This window comes from Neolamprologus multifasciatus, chromosome 22 (assembly GCF_963576455.1).
Source record: "Neolamprologus multifasciatus chromosome 22, fNeoMul1.2, whole genome shotgun sequence".
Classification (NCBI taxonomy): domain Eukaryota; kingdom Metazoa; phylum Chordata; class Actinopteri; order Cichliformes; family Cichlidae; genus Neolamprologus; species Neolamprologus multifasciatus.
The window spans coordinates 27,297,460-27,315,392 of NC_140459.1; the positions used below are offsets into that span (position 1 = coordinate 27,297,460).

Consider the following 17,933-nt stretch of genomic DNA (forward strand, 5'->3'; position numbering starts at 1 on the left):
TAGCAGAATAATGCTCTTTCATTGAGTAACTGCATATTGTTAACTTTACTCAAAGAAATATGGTTAATAGAATTTGACCAGCCGCACCTGCAGACCTAATTACTGCCAGACCTGTTAAATCAAATCACTTAAATAGAGCCTGACCAAGTGAAGTCGTCCAAAGATCATTAAAAGCAACACATCATGCAAAATTTAAAGACACTCAAGAACAGGTGAGAAAGAAAGTATTGACATATATCAGTTTGGAAAGGGTTAAAAAGCCATTTCCAAGGATTTGGGACTTGAACAACAGTGAGATTACTCACAAATGGAGAAAAACCTGAAACGGTGGTAAGCGTGGCATCCATTGAAGAGTTAAAAGTAAAATCTGTTACTGACCAGAAAGAATACAAAGAGTCGTGCTCAACCATGGTAAGGAAATCCCAAAAAGTTGATTCCATTCATCTGGATGTGAACAGAAACATTTCGTCACTCATCCCAGTGACTTCTTGAGACTCGAGAGGATGAGGAAGAAAATCAACATTTTGGGATTTGCCTAAAAACATCATGATGATCCCTAAAACTGTTGAGAAAAGATTTTGTGGACTGCTTAAGCAAACCTGAACTTTTTGGAAGGTTACATCATGTGTAAAAACTAACATAGGATTTCATAAAGAGAACATTATGCAACAGTCAAACATGGGGGAGGTAGTGTGGTCTGGGGCTGCTTTGTTGCTTCAGGACTTGGACCACAATTGAAGGTACCATGAATTCTCCTCTCTACCAGAAAATCCTGCAGGAGAATATCCAGCTATTAGTTCATGTCCTGAAACTCGAGCTCGCGTTGGTATATGGATATAAGTTTAATTCCTACGGTTTTCTGTATTTTACTTATTCACGTACTATAGATGAAAATTAGTCTATGTGGCTAAATCTGACATATTTACATGATGAATTTAGGTGTGAATGTCGATTAACTTGAATTGTCCTTATAAATAAACAAACTTGGATTATGCAGCAGACGACGATCGGAAACATACGACCAAGTCACCCTCTGAATGGCTAAAAAAGCAAAATGAAGGTTTTGGAGTGGCCTAGTCAAAGTCCCGTCTTAAATCTAATTGAGATGCTTCCTCCACAGCGATGTGAAAGAGTCATTGCCAGTAATTTCAAATGCTTGATTGCAGTTCTTTCCGCCAAGGGTGGAACAACCAGTTATTAGGTTTTAGGAGGCAATTACTTTTTCAGACAGGGCCAGATAGGTTTGGATAACTTTTTTCCTTTAATAAATGAAATGATCGTTTAAGCGCATTTTGTATTTCGTCGGGTTAGCTTTGTCTTCTATTAAAATGTTTCGATGATGATCTGAAATGTGTAATTAATATAAAAACAAAACAATCAGGATAAGTGCTCTTTTTCACAGCTCTGCAAACTAGTTGTTAGATAAAAGTCGGTGCCGCCAACTTTCCTTTCTTACTGTGTAAATAACATGCAGCACCAAAGATAGGGGGCACCTGTGTTTGAAACGACCTTTGACCATCCACTGATGCATCACTGTTACCATTTAACACTCACAGAGTAAATAATAGCACGTCTGGACCTTCTAAGACTACCTCTACAAGGCTCACAGATGAGGGATTGAGATAGTTTACAATAAATATTTCAGACACATGGGGCTCACAGTGTAATAACATTTATTCAAAAACCCATTGTCTGCTTACCCATGCAGAGTCCACACACATTCATTTTGTTTGAATTTCCCCTGTTGAAGAGTCAGCGTTACTTGTTCTGATAAGCACTATTGAATTTTAAAAAAAGAGAAGTTGAGAGAGAATTTGGAAGTGGTGGTACAAAACTGCTCAATAATACAGCAGCTTATCCTTACGATCTGTTTTTCTGTTTTTCTCCCTCTCCTCCCCTTCCTGTCTCGCTACTTATCTGTTCCTCTTTATGTCTCTTAAAAAAAGAAAGAAAACCAGGAGAAATCCTCCTTATTTGTGTAGTAATAGAGCAGCTGCTTGCATCAGTGTTTTAGTCTCCACCGTTTGGGGTGGCTGTAGCTCAGGTGGCAGAGCGGATCAACCACTAACCAGAAGGTCGGTGGTTCAATCCCAGGCTGCTCCAGTCTACATGCCAAATATCCTTGGGCAAGATACTAACCCCATGTTGCTCCCCGATGCATCCATCGGAGTGTGAATGTGTATGAATGTTAGCTACTTAGCACTTAAGTTTAGAAGTGCTTGTGTGAATGGGTGTGATTGGGTGAATGAATTAGCTGTATAAAGCGCTTTGAGTGCTCGGACAGAGTAGAAAAGCGCTATATAAGAACCAGTCCATTTACCATTTACCGTTCTCCTCATCCAGTCTATTCCTTTTCATCATCATCTTCTTTTTTCTTACTTTACTTTTTAAAAAAAAACCTTTTTCTTTTTTTTCCTGTTTTTTTCTTCTTTCTGCCCTCCAATGAATTCACTATTGGGGAAACACTGGTATTTAATGATTAGTGGATGTAGACAATATTAACAGATAAAACTGTCATGGTCCTGGGTCGGTGACCCAGTGTTTTTGGTTATGTACTTTTACTTTTGATGGTTTTGTATTTTCTAGGGTTTAGTTGTGTTCCCTCTGGTTGGTGTCTTCCCTGCTTGTGCATTCCCTTAGTGTAGTAGGTCTCTGTGTTTAGTCCGCGTCTCTGAGTCTGTCATTACGTGTATGTGTTTCCTGTTTTACTTTGAAGGGCTGTGTCTTATGCCAGCGTGTTCTGTTTACGTTTCCCCTGCCTCATCAGTTGTCATGTATTCCAGGTGTGTTCCCCTCCTGTTTCCCATCCCCTGATTCCTGCCGTGTGTATTTATAGGGTGTGTTACCTCGTCCTCGTGCTGGTTTGTCTGTGTTGTTTCCCCTCGGTCTCCCCGTATGTATTTCCCCGGACCTCCCTGCATCTTCGTTTCTGGTTTGTTTTGTTAGTTTTACCCAGTTTAGGTTTTCCTGTTTCACCTTCACCCACGCCATTGCTGTTTGTATTTTCTTTTGTTAAATAAACACTCATCTGCACCAGAGCTGCTGCATTTTGGGTCCTATCTCCAATTCCACACGTCTGCCACACCGGACGTGACAAAAACAGTACAGTGTTGTTTATTATTTCTTTTTTGAACTAATAAAACGGTTAACTCAGGCCATGTTCTGTATCAAGTTACATGTGAAGCAGACTTAAAAGGGAACCATCACGTAGTTCACATGACCACAGTTTCTACCAATGCTGATATAGTAAATATGAAAATTGTATTTCAGAACCAGTATGGGGGGGGGAAAAAAAGCTAAAACTAGTTAAAATTGTGTTATTAATGCCTAATTAGTCACCTTCATATGGCTGTGTAATTAATTAATTCAACTAAAGGTAGCGCTTCGTATTTGTCAGGTATAGTATATAGTTCCTTCCTGGCATCACTGTTAAATTCAGAATAAAACAAGACTTTTGTTTAGCTGGTAAATTGCTGTATGGTAAAGCTTTTGATTTTGTGGTTGTAGAATTCAACTAGTGAACCACTGCTGCATCTCTCTGCATGACTGCCTGTTATCTAAGTGTTGTTTTCTAATAAATGCATGACATTTTGTAAAAGAATCATCTCACCTGCTCCCAACAAGTGGGTGGCTTTGAGTATGGTTAATCTTTGGGCCAGAATTGTGTGTTGCTGGATTGCTAGTGACATCAACTCGTGAATGTGTCCTAGAGATGACTCGCAATGATCCACAGGTGCAGACAAAGATGAATAAATACAGCTTTACAAAGATAAATCTGCTCATTACTCCATGCAGTTGTGATTCTTTCTCCTGTCTCTGTCCTTCACTGTTACTGTCCAGTTAGGCATGTTTTGTCACCTAGCTAGCTAACTGGCTCCCTCATCAGTGTTGGGTAATGTTTCCATCACGGCTAATAAGATAGCTGCCACCGTCTGCTGTTCACCTTTTACTGTCCTCCTTTGACTCCCTGCTTGCCTTTTTCACTGCTCACACTTTCAACAGCATGTCACCACCTAATATGTACAGTAATATTAGTGTTATAACAGCAGACCAGCAGATTACGCTAATGAGTTACATTCTGCTGTGACCTCTGCATCTCATTTACCACTCTACTCTTGTTGAAGAACTTTAACTCGTCTGTCTCTGTGTCTCTTTTTCTGAGTTATGCTGTTCTCAATGCAAATGCTAAGCTTCCAGAACAAATGCACGGCATTTTAAATATGCTTATATCAAGTAAGGAACACAATGTGAATAAAGTGAAAAGAAAAATTAAATAAGTTTATGTCAAAATAAAATAGTGGCTTGCACATTAGGCAAATGTGCAAAAGGTCATATCTCCTTATGCATAGCCATACGCTTTAGTGACCTTTTATGAATTAGGGAGAAGCTTTTTTTTGTCTCCTCCTTCTTCAAAATAAGATTACGGGACAAAATCTGGTCACTAACAAACTGATTTAACCTTTAGGCTTCTTATGTGCAAAGAGAATGTGAGAAATTTCACTATTTGTTTAAGACTGAGTGTTGCTGAGTGTAGTTTAGTCAGGTTTGTTTTTTGTCTGGAAATATGTAAAATGGAATATTTTACTAAATCATATCAAGATCAAATACCTTGAAGTAAGCCAAATGAACGAGTACATGCTGTGTTTGACAACATCATCTGTCTACGATGTGAAAGAGTAAAACTTAATCACCCTAAATTAGTGGTTATCAAAACTTTCTCCTGGCAGGAGCACCCTTAAGAAAAGCTGGACCCTCCCAAGACGATCACCCACCCATCTTTTTTTTTTTTCCCCCTTCAAATCAGTCTTTAATGAAAAAACGACCAGGTTCAATAAGTGTTTGGGCATTTTCCAAACATAAATTACATTCACTCAACTTTATACTTTGTCCTGATTCTCCTCTCCCCATACAGCTCAACCCCCCCATGGCCGGCCCAACTGCAGTGGTTCTGTGCTTAAAATAACACGACATGATTTCCGTCTCATTCGGTAGCCGAGCGATTGTTAATCTGTTTCAGGTGCTTTGGCGTTAATGAAATTAACAGCAGGTGCACTAGTGGGGGAACAATGAGACAACCCACGTGGAGGCCCCTGATGTGTTCCCCCCCCTCCCCCCCTCATCTTTTCTGACAGTTTCTTCACTAGTTTTGTGTTTTTCTGCGGTCAGTGTCACTACTGGTAGCATGAGGCGATACCTGGACCCCACAGACCGGTATCTGCTCCTTCGTGCAAGCAGGAACAGGATGAGCACTGCCAGGATCATATCAATAGAGGGATACACAGATCTCAACAGGCTGGGAAACAGCGCCCCGCGTGTTATTGGGTATCAGGATGAAGTCCTTGGACCCATTGTAAGATCTGGCGGTGGTGCAGTGGGTACTTGGTTCCTCCTGGTGGAACCAAGGACTACCAGGCCTCATAGTCATACAAACTACTGGGTACCATATAGAGTTGCTGCAAAATGGACTAGCCTGCTGCATCATTTTTTCACTTTGGGTGTCTGGGAATTCTGTAGATCGATCATTTTGGTTTCTTTCCTGACACAGTCCATATCGGTGTTTCCAGCATGACTTTTTCCCCCCTCTGCTGAGATCTGATGTTTTTTCTGTGTGTGTCTTTTTGTTATGTTTTGTTTTTTTTGTTTTTTAATTTCTGGGAGCAGTGTTATGCATATAGTATTTACTTTTTACTGATATAAAATAAGCTTTTATTGACATTGTAAACCCTTTTTCAATTGGTTATCTGGTTGTCAGATAACCAATCTCCATATTCTCAGTAAACCTCCCAACATTAACTTATAGTGTAAGTTAAATGCCAATTCTACTGATCACATCTTATTTGACCTTTTACTCATAATGTTTATGACACAATTCAGTGGCGTTTTGTTCTTTTGGGCCTCTTCAGAGTGAGTTGACAGATCTCTTAAAGAATGTGATGAATAGGCAGGATGTGTGAAATGCTCAGTGATCCATACTTTACAGGAACCTGTTAAAATCCTATTCACTTAGCACTGTGTTGACCTGGAAAAATGCTTTGCTGTTGAGGAAGAAAATTTTATGGATGTGCATTCTGTTAATCATGCATAGTTCAGGCTACGTCACATCAGGGAAAACGGTCGTTGGAAACCACTGCATGATCAAAGTAATTGTGACAATGTGCCTTTGAAATCTTCAAATTTCAAACTGGCTTTGGCGCGTCAAGCTAGCTGTAAGACAGGGATAAAACGGCAGTAGGATGGAGTCAGTCTTTCAATTTTAGTTTAACTGGATCAAGTTGGCACTTACATGCAGTCTGTTTGTGATAATACCACAATTGCCTGTGATAAATCTCAATTCTGTTGTGGTATGAACCAGGGGCAGACTTGCCAGCGGTGGTGTGCACAGAAACCACACATCAGGCTGAGAATGGGCCCCCATCTAAGTGGGGAAAATTCATCATTTAGAAATTATAAACAGATGCAGCTTGTTCACTTCATTAATGACATTTTATCAAAAACAGCATAAATTTGTGGCTCAAAAATAAGGGAACAAGTAATGTAGTAACAAAATAATAGAATAGTTCAGGTTTTACGCATGTGTTTATCTCTTAAAACAATGTGATAGCAAATGAGACGATACTGAAGATGGATAAATATGTGTTAATAAGTCTTCTGTTAGAAATTGTTGGGGACTGAGTGTGTGTTGAGTGCAGGATTTTAGCAGATTTTACTACAAACTGTTCCTCTGCATAAATCTGAATTCTGAGTGTAACAGCTGCCACGTACGATATGTAAAAGAACACGAAACATTATTTAGCGTCAGGTCACGAGGCACCCGAGTGAAAAACCTCTCACATTCTCTTGTATGACCGAGGTCTCACTGAGAATATGGAGATCAGCCGCCACTGCTGGCAGATATCACAACTCTCTGGTAAACAGTAGGGCTGTGAAAACGTTTTGACATCAGCCCTCACTGGGTGTCATGTTGAAATTTTAATGTGAAAATTATTTTGGAGTGAATGAAAAATTTCAAGGAGAGAGGTAAAGTAAAACTCGGAGATATAAAATCTATTTCCATGTGGAGATACTGTTAAAAAATTAAAATACGAGTATATCTCTAAAACTGAGAACATCGTGAAAAAGGTAAGTTTCATATTTGTTTTCAGCCTTTTTGTTTTCATTTTGATGATTATGATTTGTATCTTATGAAAATCTAAAATCCATTGTCTCAAAATATTCGAATATTTGCTAGGACCAATCAAAAAAGGGTTTAAACCTCCTTGAGTTACTGCAACAAGCAGCAGGACATGGAGGCAGTCGGTTTATGGCACAGCTGAGGTGTTATTGCAATCCCAGTTACTTTTATAGTGGGCTTAATTTCAATACAGTTGTATTTATATAGTGCCACACAACAGAAGTTGCTTCAAGTGCTTTATATTAAGTCCCTACAATATTAGAGAGAAAACCCCAAAAATCAGACGACCCGCTCTGAACAAGTAGTTGGCGACAGTGGGAAGGAAAAACTCCCCTTTAAGAGGAAGAAACCTCCGGCAGAGCCAGGTTCATGGTGGGGCAGCCATGACAGGACAGAAGACACGTAGAAAAGTTCATTGTGCACATTAGAAATACAGCGTCTAAAATCTTTTCTCTATCCCAAATGCCAATCGCAACACTGAGTGCCTGGACCAGTCGGAGGGTGATGGGAGGAAGACGGGACAAAAGGCAAAGATTCAGTTTGTCCTACCAGATTGTTCCTTTGCCATCAATGCCTTTTTTAGTGTGCTTCTATGCTGTACTCTGTGAACATCCAGCCTTTTCAGCGTCTTACCCTCCTTGAGGAGGAGGCAGGCTGTGATGACTGTCATCTGGACAGCTTTCAAATCAACAGCCTTTCTTTTGATTGTGGCTGCATCTGCTTAATTAGCACCAAGTACAAAAAAAGACCTTTTTCATGATATTCTAATTCTTCTTTAGTGTGTTTTCTGTTGACTGTTTTTTTGGCAAAGGATTGTTTGGGCTTTGATTTTAATTCTTTATGGACATTGTCCAAATGCTGACAAGACATTTAGTGTATAACAAATATTCATTGTGTGTTTAATAATCTCAGTGGTTAAATGTGGACATAAACATGGAGTCAGCTGTCCCTTATTGCTGGCTGCTGTAGCTAAAAATACCCCTTCAGTCACCATTACATTTAGTGTGCAGGGAGTATGTCACGTTCTTGTGTCAGACTAGGCCTGTAAAATCAGCACCTATTGATTGCAATTTGCAGAACTGACTGAGGTGTGGGCCCAGCTCTCACGATCTTTGCGTTTTTGGTTCTCACAGTGTTATTTTTACCACCCTACTATCTTGCCTCAACAATGTCCCCAATCACATCAAAATGACAAAGACTTTGATTTAATAGTTTTTTTAAAAAGTCGACCCATTATACTTTTTCTCACTTTTTTGACACGTATAGTCATATTAAACATGGGCAAAACTTCAAATAACAAAGTCAGATACAAAGTAATCCCTGTGGGTTAAAAGGTCAGGCTTCGGACTGAGCTTTTTCTAACCACTCTGTCTCAGACTCTCCTTTTTCCCCCCCATTTGTCTTTCTGTATGATGTCAGTCATGGGATTTTCTTTATGACTTTCACAGCTCTGGGAGGGAGATCACCTCGTGTGTTGTTCAAACCTTTATGTGAGGGGAAACTAATCAGAGGAAAGTTGTCTTTAAGGGAAGTAGCAGCACCGAGGCCCATAAATGAACATTATTTTGACCTGAGAGTCATGCAAAACTACTCTAGTGCAGTCCGAGGATAAAAATATGCAGTTGCAAAGTAGGATGTGTCCACAGAAAATGGTACACATTAACTATATATTATATACTGTCGTTTAACTATATTTATGTTTGCTTTACAAAACCAGCATGACCTAGCTTTGAACTGAGGTTCATGCCAAGCCAAATATTTTAAAGCATTTCCAGCAGAGTCCAAGAACAAAATAAAAACATAGAGCCAGAAATATTTTATAGGCATAAAACAACAGTTGTTGTCCTTTTTGTACCTACAGAGTTTGCACAGTCTTGCTTTTTGTGGTCGTGGTTTCAAAGAAATATGTGGCAGACTCTGAGAATTACTCTTCTGCAACAGGGTCCTCTTTAAATGAGCAGAATACTGACCTCGTGATTCATTTATTAGTGTTGTGGGGTTCTCGGGAATAGGCAGTGACAGTCATTAACTCACTGTACTCTGTTCTTTGGCACAGCACCAGGTGCACTGAAAATGATCTGCTGTTTTTGCAGGTGTCATCACATATGCATGGAAATCTGTTGGTAGTAGGATGAAACGAATCCCTGCCACCTTCAAAACTTTAGGGTGTTGCTCCACAACTAAAGCAAGCAAGCACTAAAGTGAGTTATATTAAATGTATGTAAGGCAGCAGTACTGCTGTTTCATTAGTGAATGATTTGCTTTGTACACCACGAACAAAGAAGCAGGTCGGATATGCGTTCACTTTGAAACGTTGGGGATAATTTTGCTCCCTCTCCGCCTCTCTCTGCTTTCAAAGAGGAATGTAAAAATTCACTGACTGAAATGGAGACAAATAGTTTGAAACCCTATTGGCGGTTTTGAATTATTTATTCAGCTTAGATCTCTGTGCCCAGCGTAGTAGCTCAGAATACTTATCAAAATGATTCAGTGTTATGACTCAGTTCCCACTAGTTCAAAAGCATAATCTTTAGCTTTCGTCTACAGACGTTCAGCAGTTGTTGCGGCGACAGAGCTTGAATGAAGTCGTCCAACCGCTGCGCAGAATCATTTCATCCTTTAGTCTTTTAACGCCTACAAAAATGTGTGACTTCACATCGTGTGCGCCTCCATTGCTGTCTGTTCTGTCACTCTACCTGGTGCTTAGCACATGAGCAATGAGGCTTGTGTTCTTAACTCGATCCCTGATTGATCTCCTTCGCTGAACAGGATGGCTGATAAATCAGCACCTCCCCCTTTCTGCCTGTTAATCACATCTGACAACAAAGACAACTAGACAATTAAAGGAACCGGGATAGGGCTTAAAAATATGCTCCTTTAATTGCCACGTCAGTTTATTAGGGACTAGGGAAAGCTTGACTAAAGCCTCCATTAACCGTGAGATTTAAGAGGCAAAGAGCTCGGTGGGAGGAGGGTGAATGTGAGGGATGATGGAACAGTGGACTTCACAACATTTTACAACACTGGTGTCAGTTCTGTCGTTCCTAGTTATAGTTTCTGTGTTGACTGTTTGAACACAGTTTGTTTGTTTACAAAGTAAAATGTCGGCAATGAATTGTAGGTCCTAACTGTAATTTTTTACATGTTTGACTCATTTATCATGGTTTATCGTGGTCAACCAATAATGTGGTAAATATTGATTTTAAAGCAAATATCTGAAGCTATATAATGTAAAGAGTCCAAAGCTTTTACATATAATTTACCCAGAAGGTTTGGCCACTTTCTATAATACCGTAAAGCCATGAAGTTCTGTCACATTGTTGCTGTACGTCTATAAACTTGTTTATGTAACCATATACTTGCTGCACTGGTCAGTGTGCTTCTGTTTCTGTTTTGCGACAGCCCTCCCTTTTATCTGTCATTATGGAGGGAAAAAGAAATAACACCTACTTAGGGGTTAAAATTAACTCTTTGAAAATCCAGCATCATCTCTCCTGACTTGATCTAAATCACAAATTGGCCCTCTTATGATCTGCATGAGAAAAGCAGGCCCGGTATTATGTGGAGATGACCTGCTCCAGCTAGACCTGTGGGCCTGATGAAAGCACCGCCACCTTTGATGTTGTGACAAGGAGTGATGAGTACTTCACACCGTGTCTTCTCTTGATGTCGTGCTTTTGGTCGGCCCATGTATGTTGGCCTGTATTTTTAGAAGGTAATTTAATTTCGAAAATAATGAACTCCTATATGAATAAGCAAACCGTTGTATGCACAGGTTACAGACAGACTGCAGCGCACAGATGATGAGCTTTAAGTTTAGCATTTGTGAGTGTGAATTATGTAAACCTGTGCAAAATGGAAGAAAGCAAGACTTTATTTATGCAGCATATCTCATTCTAGGTGCAGCTTAAACTACCACACACACGAGCAACAGAACTATATAGATAATGCAAAACTAAGTCAATTCATTTATAAGCACATTTAAAAACAACAAATCTACAAAAAATAAAACAACAGGAGTAATGAAAAATAATACAGATGACAGATGAGGAGAAACTGATGAGAGCAATTGAACAACTGAAATACTAACCGTACCTCCTTCACATTGAATATAGAATAAAGATACAAAAACCATCACTAGACCAGAAACAACACAGGAAGGAAATGGTATTGTATTAGATATATAAGCATTATGCAGAAGTAGATACCAAGTATTGATTTATAAATAGCTGGACATGTATAACTCGGGATTATTAGATAATATTATACTACCGTATATTTCTAACTAACTGGGCAGCTCATGCTCTTTCTCGTGACAGTAGTTTCTTTGATACTTTCGTTTTGGGTTCAGCTTGAAAGAAAGAAAAAAGGTAATAGAGAAATCAGATTTCAAACGTGTGCCATGATATTTAGATGCAAATTATAATATAAGTTGATTTTTCGATGTTTCTGTGAGGATGGCGTTATAGTAGAGTTTTTCCAGCACCCTCCCGGGACCTCTTCCTAACATTTGCAGCGTTTCTTAAATGCTAAAGCTGCTGACGGCAGCATGGTGCAGAATATACAGTCACTTCTTGTTTCTGTGTCCACAGCACTCGCCATTGTCATCTACTGCTCGACATCTTCAACCCAACAGAGCACGAACTCACTGTCAGGGCCAAGAACAATCAGGACCTGGTTCTCCACGCCAGTGAATGCCAGAGGTGAGTGGAAGGTTTGACTTTTACAAACATAGAGATATTTTCAGTGTACTTCCTGTATCGTCATGAGTCAAAACAAAACAATTTCTCAAGTTTATTTGACTATTTTCTTTCACCTGAGGCATTCAGGCAATATTTTAGGCCTTTCAGAGCTGGTTCACTTCACTGTTAGTTACTGCCTAAAGCAAAAATCAAAGTTATGTATTGACGTCCTGCCTTCCAGCTACTTGACAAGTAGAACTCTGCAGGGCAAGTGTTTAAATGTTAATATAGGTGTTTCTTTTTCGTCTTTCTTATAGCTGCTGTATTTGCTTATGGCCATGATTCGATTGATTTGATTGATCTGTGGGTATGAACATGTCTTTAATGGATTTGTTCAGCTATTTGTGAGTTGTTATATATAAACACACTGACTTGTAGGTGTAATTGCAAAATATAAATATAAAATAAACCTGAGAAAGTCTTGGATGTACCATTAAGTCGTCTGTATATTATGATGTATGTGGCTCAGTTACAAACTGCCTCAGTCATGCCAGAAAGTATGAGACATGTAGACGTTTAATCTGTGGAGCTTTCTGTGTAGGTAATAACATCAATCGATGATTGCTTTGAGTGTTTATTTGTTATTGAACTGCATAGCTTATCCTTAAATATAGGAAAGGTAAAGCAGAACTTGACACGCGCATTTTCCCTCGGAAAACTCTTTTATTTAATGTAGTGGTGCTGTGTTTTATTTATTTTACAATGGTGGCACACTTTGTGTTTAAGTGGGCCGAACTAGTAACAATTTCCTTTCTTTCAGTGTAAATAGCATTTAAATCCTTATTTTCTCAATATAAGAAAAAGAAATGTAATTTCAACAGCACGTCTTACTTTTACTACACGATGAAGAAATGTTTCTTTGTTTAATGAAAGAAATCTGGGACTCGATTGCACGAAACATATGTGTGAAATTACAGAAAAGGTGCTTGGGAGCTCATTGCCCAGACTGTCCTATAATTTTACTCTGGACACACTTTTTTTTTAAAGACATTTCTATTGTAGAGAGTGAAAAAGCAAACTAAGCAGGAAGACTTTCAGAGTTTCAGTAGAAGGACAAGCAGTGAAATTAAGAAAAAGTTAAAAGTTGTATAAAATGTATAACCCCATCCTGAAAGCTGAGATATTGTTCTGGGTTCTTTTGAGACCTCCTGGATGAGTCATTAGTACAATCTTGGATTGATTTTGTAATTGGTAATTAGGCCATCCACTCCTGGGAAGGTTGACTACATTTTCAGTTGCCTCTCATCGTGACACACTGGAGTCCCAAAGCCTTAGAAATAGCGCTATAACCTTTTCCAGACTCATAGATGTCAACCACTTTGTTTCCCTTTCTTATCTGTTCCTGAGTTTCTTTTGTGCCACAATGTGTTCCTTTTTGACATCTTTTAGGTTACTTTACTTTGTCTGACAGGTTCTATTTAAGCGATTTCTTCCTTCAACACATGTAGCAGTAATCAGGCCTATGTGTGCCAAATGAAATTTAACTTGGCTTTCCAAAAAAATGATACATTTTGTATTTACTCAGGTTATTATCATCTAACATTAAAATGTTTTTGATCATCTAAAACAGCGGTCCCCAACCTTTTTTGCGCCACGGACCGGTTTATGCCCGACAATATTTTCATGGACCGGCCGGATAAATACAACAAAATAACATACACATAACACATAACACACGTGAAAAGACCCAGGAAAACAGAGTACGATTAAAACGATAACAAAATAACGCTGAAAACCGATAAAAACCCTGAAAACCTCAACTCTCGCGGCCCGGTACCAAACGACTCACGGACCGGTACCGGTCCGAGGCCCAGGGGTTGGGGACCGCTGCTCTAAAACATACAAGTGTGACAAATATGCAAAAAAAAAAGTTCATCAGAAAGTGGGAAGAGTTTTTTCACAGTAGTCTAATATGACTTTCTAGTTGATGTGAAATTCTGTGTATTTGAAACAGACGGCTACAGAATTGCAATTTTCACCAGTTCAGAAAATGTTATTTTATCCTGTTCAGTCACAAACTTATAGCAGACTGACTGTGTTATTGCCATTTTATCACCATCTCGACAGATCAAAGCCTCTTTAAGGATGGCAACCGACTACGGGTGGCCACAGACCCGCTCCCTGTCTTTGAAACAACCGTTTCAAAGGCAACAAGCTTGAAGTTCTTGCAATGGTCACAGTAATTATGACCATCCAGTGGTCCCAGCCACTGTTCATATTAAAAGGTTGTTTTTTTTTTGCTGTTGTTGTTTTGTTTCCTTGACAATGTTGAGACATACAGCGAAGAGCTCTGTGGCTCTCTTGGTGTAGAAGATCGCTTTGATTCCTTAAGCATAGATAAGTGTTTCTTCCCTCTGTAATATGGTTAGATTAATCTAAAGTGTAACAAAGTACAATATAAATGCACACAAATCTACTAAGTCAGAGAATAATTGTAATTTCCTACTTCCATCCCCACCCATACCACTCAGACATGCCAGCACATGTGCACATAAATCATCAGCGTCTCCTGCAGCTTACCTCGGCCTCACTCGCTTGTGTGTCTGTCTCTCTCAGCTTGTCATTTCACTGGAAAGTGGCAAATTATGATTCCTGTCGGCACTCTCTCTCCAGTGCAATCTTTAGTCATGAGCGGAGGTACACCGTTTGGTGACTCATAGGCCCTTCTCTACAGGGGTGGGATGTTATTTTCTGACACGAATTAGGGGATGGAAAGGGATCTTTTCAGACACAGCCAAACAGCTCAGCAATCGGCTCTTCAAATAATCTTTCCTGGTTAGAAATGACTAGTTAAGTTCAACAGGCTTGCCACAATTTGGGGCTATTATTGTCTAAAAGGAGATAACTTCAAATTTCTAAAAGGAAAAAGAAAATTACATTTTTATAATACCAGCAGTGTAGTGGGTTTTCATTGTAACACTGAAGGGTACTGTTTTCATAGGGCTGTGTGCAGTCCAGCTAACGATCAAGTTTACCCAAAGATTCAGTTGCTTAAAGAATCACTTTTACCAGCAATAAGTTCAAGTAATTATTTTCTGTGTGATAATCCATCACATCATTGTAGAGGCAATTTAGCCCACACTTCTTTACAACATTGCTTCAGTTCATGGAGGTTTGAGGGTGTTTATCTGCAAGTCCACACAGCATTTTAATCAATTGAGGTTTGGACTTTGACCGGCGCGTTGCAGCAACTTGATCCTTTTCTTTTTCAATCATTCTGTTGTAGATTTGCTGCTGTGCTTAGATCCTTGTTCTGTTGCATGACACCGGAGTTCATGGTCAGCTCAGTCACAGTAAGGTGCCCGTGTCCTGAGGCTGCAAAACAAGCCCAAATCACCACCCCGCTACCACCAGTGTCTGTGCTGATGTGCTGTTTGGTTTTATCCGAAGGGCATTACAAAAAAGGAAAGAAAAAAAGCTTTCTCCTGGTAAGACTTCCAAACAAGCCGCTGCTGTCATTTATGACCACAGGAGGATCTGTTTCGTTACATTTATGTCTCAATTTAAAGGCTTTCCCAATAATTATTTTCATCATTCTTTCTACTTTAAAGACCATGGTTTCAACTTTGTTGGCTCTCCAGGTGCTCCAATTACTATACAGACCCAAAACAATTATTTTACATTTGCCTATATGTGTTGATGTCAGGGGCTTTCTGCAAGTAATTGTTAACTTGAATAATGCCATATTTTGAATACATGTATTTGATTGAAAATGCAATTTTACCATTTTTAGTCTCTTGGAAGAGATTTCTGTTCCAAACTTCCATGCTGGTTTTCCATTTACCACCCTCTGTGGAACAAAAAATGTAGAATTTACACGCTAGACTGAAATTATTATACTTATAAAAGATGCATTCATCCATACACCAATGATTGATTTGACCCTGGTCCTCTCAGATAGTGTAGTTATCTTTGAAAATAAGCAAGTAAAACCTCAGAGCGGTTGTGTGAAGCACCAAATGTGCTCGGTGGTTATTCACTACTCACTCACTATTCACTTATTAACTACTTGTAACTGAGACAATGTAAAAGAGAAACATGGCACACAAAGAATCCACAACTGAACGCTGACAATTCTCTACAGTTGTTCCATCCTTGCTTTCAAAAAGCCAGTCAACAAGTTATGGAGAATCCTGACAGGTCCGCTTTGAGTACAGCGAACTATACAACCCAAACTTGGTGGGTGGAAAAGTTTAAACCAGAAATATAACTATTATTGAATTAAGGTTTGTGATGCTGATTTTCTAGTATCAGTCTTTGTTTTACTGTATTTTCTTCTGCTGTTTAAAGTCAGGCCATCTGTTGCTGCTATGTAATTTCTTTAGTTGCTGAACTTCACTTTCTTCCATCACAGATGCAATCATAAAACCAAAGATATGACCTTAAATGGAAGTCAAATGCTCTGTAACTGCTTTAAAACACTGCCTCTTTAGAATCTGACAGTGAATCACTGAGGCAAATAGACTGGTATGTAGTGCTTTTCTACTCTGCCTGAGCACTTAAAGCGCTTTATACACCAGCCCCATTTACCCAAGCACGTTTTCATGCTTTCCGTCGAACAGTCACGTGTTGCTTTTCCTCTTTTGAATAGCATTCCATTTAAAGACAGCTATTGCCTTAGGCCCCACCAATCAGCATATCCGTCCCATAGATATTTCTCTTGAGGCCTGATATTTGAATTCATCGGGGAATCAGTTCAGAAGCAGCCTACTGATTCTTTCACAGCATGCACTTATTTCCAGGCAGAGAATACCCTTCCCAGCATCACTCATCCCCCATTCCTTGTTTGGAAAATGGCTTTCTCACATACCCAGAGCACGCTTAATTCAGAGTGGGGTAGAATTTTGCATGCGGTGAGAAACAGGGCCACTGTGCTGAACCATATTGTGATCGTCTTTCCAACTCCATCCTCTGTCGACATCAGATGGCCCTGTCATTTCAAATTTCTGTCCCGTTCTATGATGAATGAGGTGTCAGGCACAAGATGTTTTCTGGAGTCTTCATCCAGGACTGCTGAAGCTAATGCTTCAATCTGACGTTTGCAGAAATGACTCTGTCAGTCATCCGTATTTTCCTGCTATGATTTTTAATTGTTTACATTGAGCCTTTTCAAAGCAACGCAAATAAAAAGTCATGAAAAACCCGCCTTAAGTGAAGAGGAGAAATGCAGTTTTTAGACTTTTCTAGACACTGAGCTTTTTCCATATTCATACACATTTCTGCATTTTCAGATACATGACATCCGATAACTTAGTTTCTGTCACAGGAAAACACAGAGCTTATCGGTGTTGGAGAAGTTCAGTTTGTGACATGTGTAATCTCTTCCTGTGAGGGTGAGAGACTGAGTGCTCCTTTCATCTTCTCACATCATTCACAGACGTGTCTTACAAGGTCTTCATCCTCTTCATGGTCTTCTTTAATGGCAAATGGGAGAAAAGGGAAGTACCTCACACTGCGAATGCTCACTTTGATGTTTGGGAGCCTGAAAAGGTTCCGAAACTGACGCGATCCCACCACAGTGATATCCAAACCATTATTTCCCCCCATTTCGGCTTTTAACAGAGAAGAACAGAGGAACGATAGTGTGTCCTTTCTTCTTTTGTGCCTAGATTTTGCAGATTTTCCTGGCGTAATATTGCTCTTTCTCAAAACTATTCAAAGTGTGAGATTTTACAGGATCGTGCTGAGAATGGAATGCTGCTCTGGAATACAGTGAAATGCAAATTTCAAGCACCGTTACTGCTACTGAAATGCAGACCTATACGTTGGTATTTGAGACTGAATTTCTAACTTGTAAGAATTGAAGGATACTGAAAATTATCATTGACCTTTTCCAATTGATTTTATTTGTTTTGTCTTGTCTTTTTAGTCTGTAAAACTATGAGCAAATTCTCAGCTGTCAGCAGTTAAAGGTGCTAAACAATCAAGATCCAAACACAGGTCAGGTCTGTCACTTTCAAACTTCAGTGTCACTCTGCACCAGTAGTTGTCGTCCTTTTTTTCAAACGAACTTATTCTCC

At 39.4% G+C, this 17,933-nt stretch overlaps 1 protein-coding gene across 5 annotated transcripts in view; it reads left to right on the forward strand.

Annotated features, from left to right (window-relative positions):
* Positions 1–17,933, forward strand: part of trappc9 (trafficking protein particle complex subunit 9) — a 241,430-nt gene that overhangs the window by 131,265 nt on the left and 92,232 nt on the right. For all 5 annotated transcript variants that reach the window (XM_085148881.1, XM_085148882.1, XM_085148878.1 and 2 more), the window contains one exon: positions 11,764–11,874. In XM_085148881.1, the coding sequence (XP_085005007.1) occupies positions 11,764–11,874 (111 nt within the window). The remainder of the gene's footprint in view (positions 1–11,763; positions 11,875–17,933) is intronic.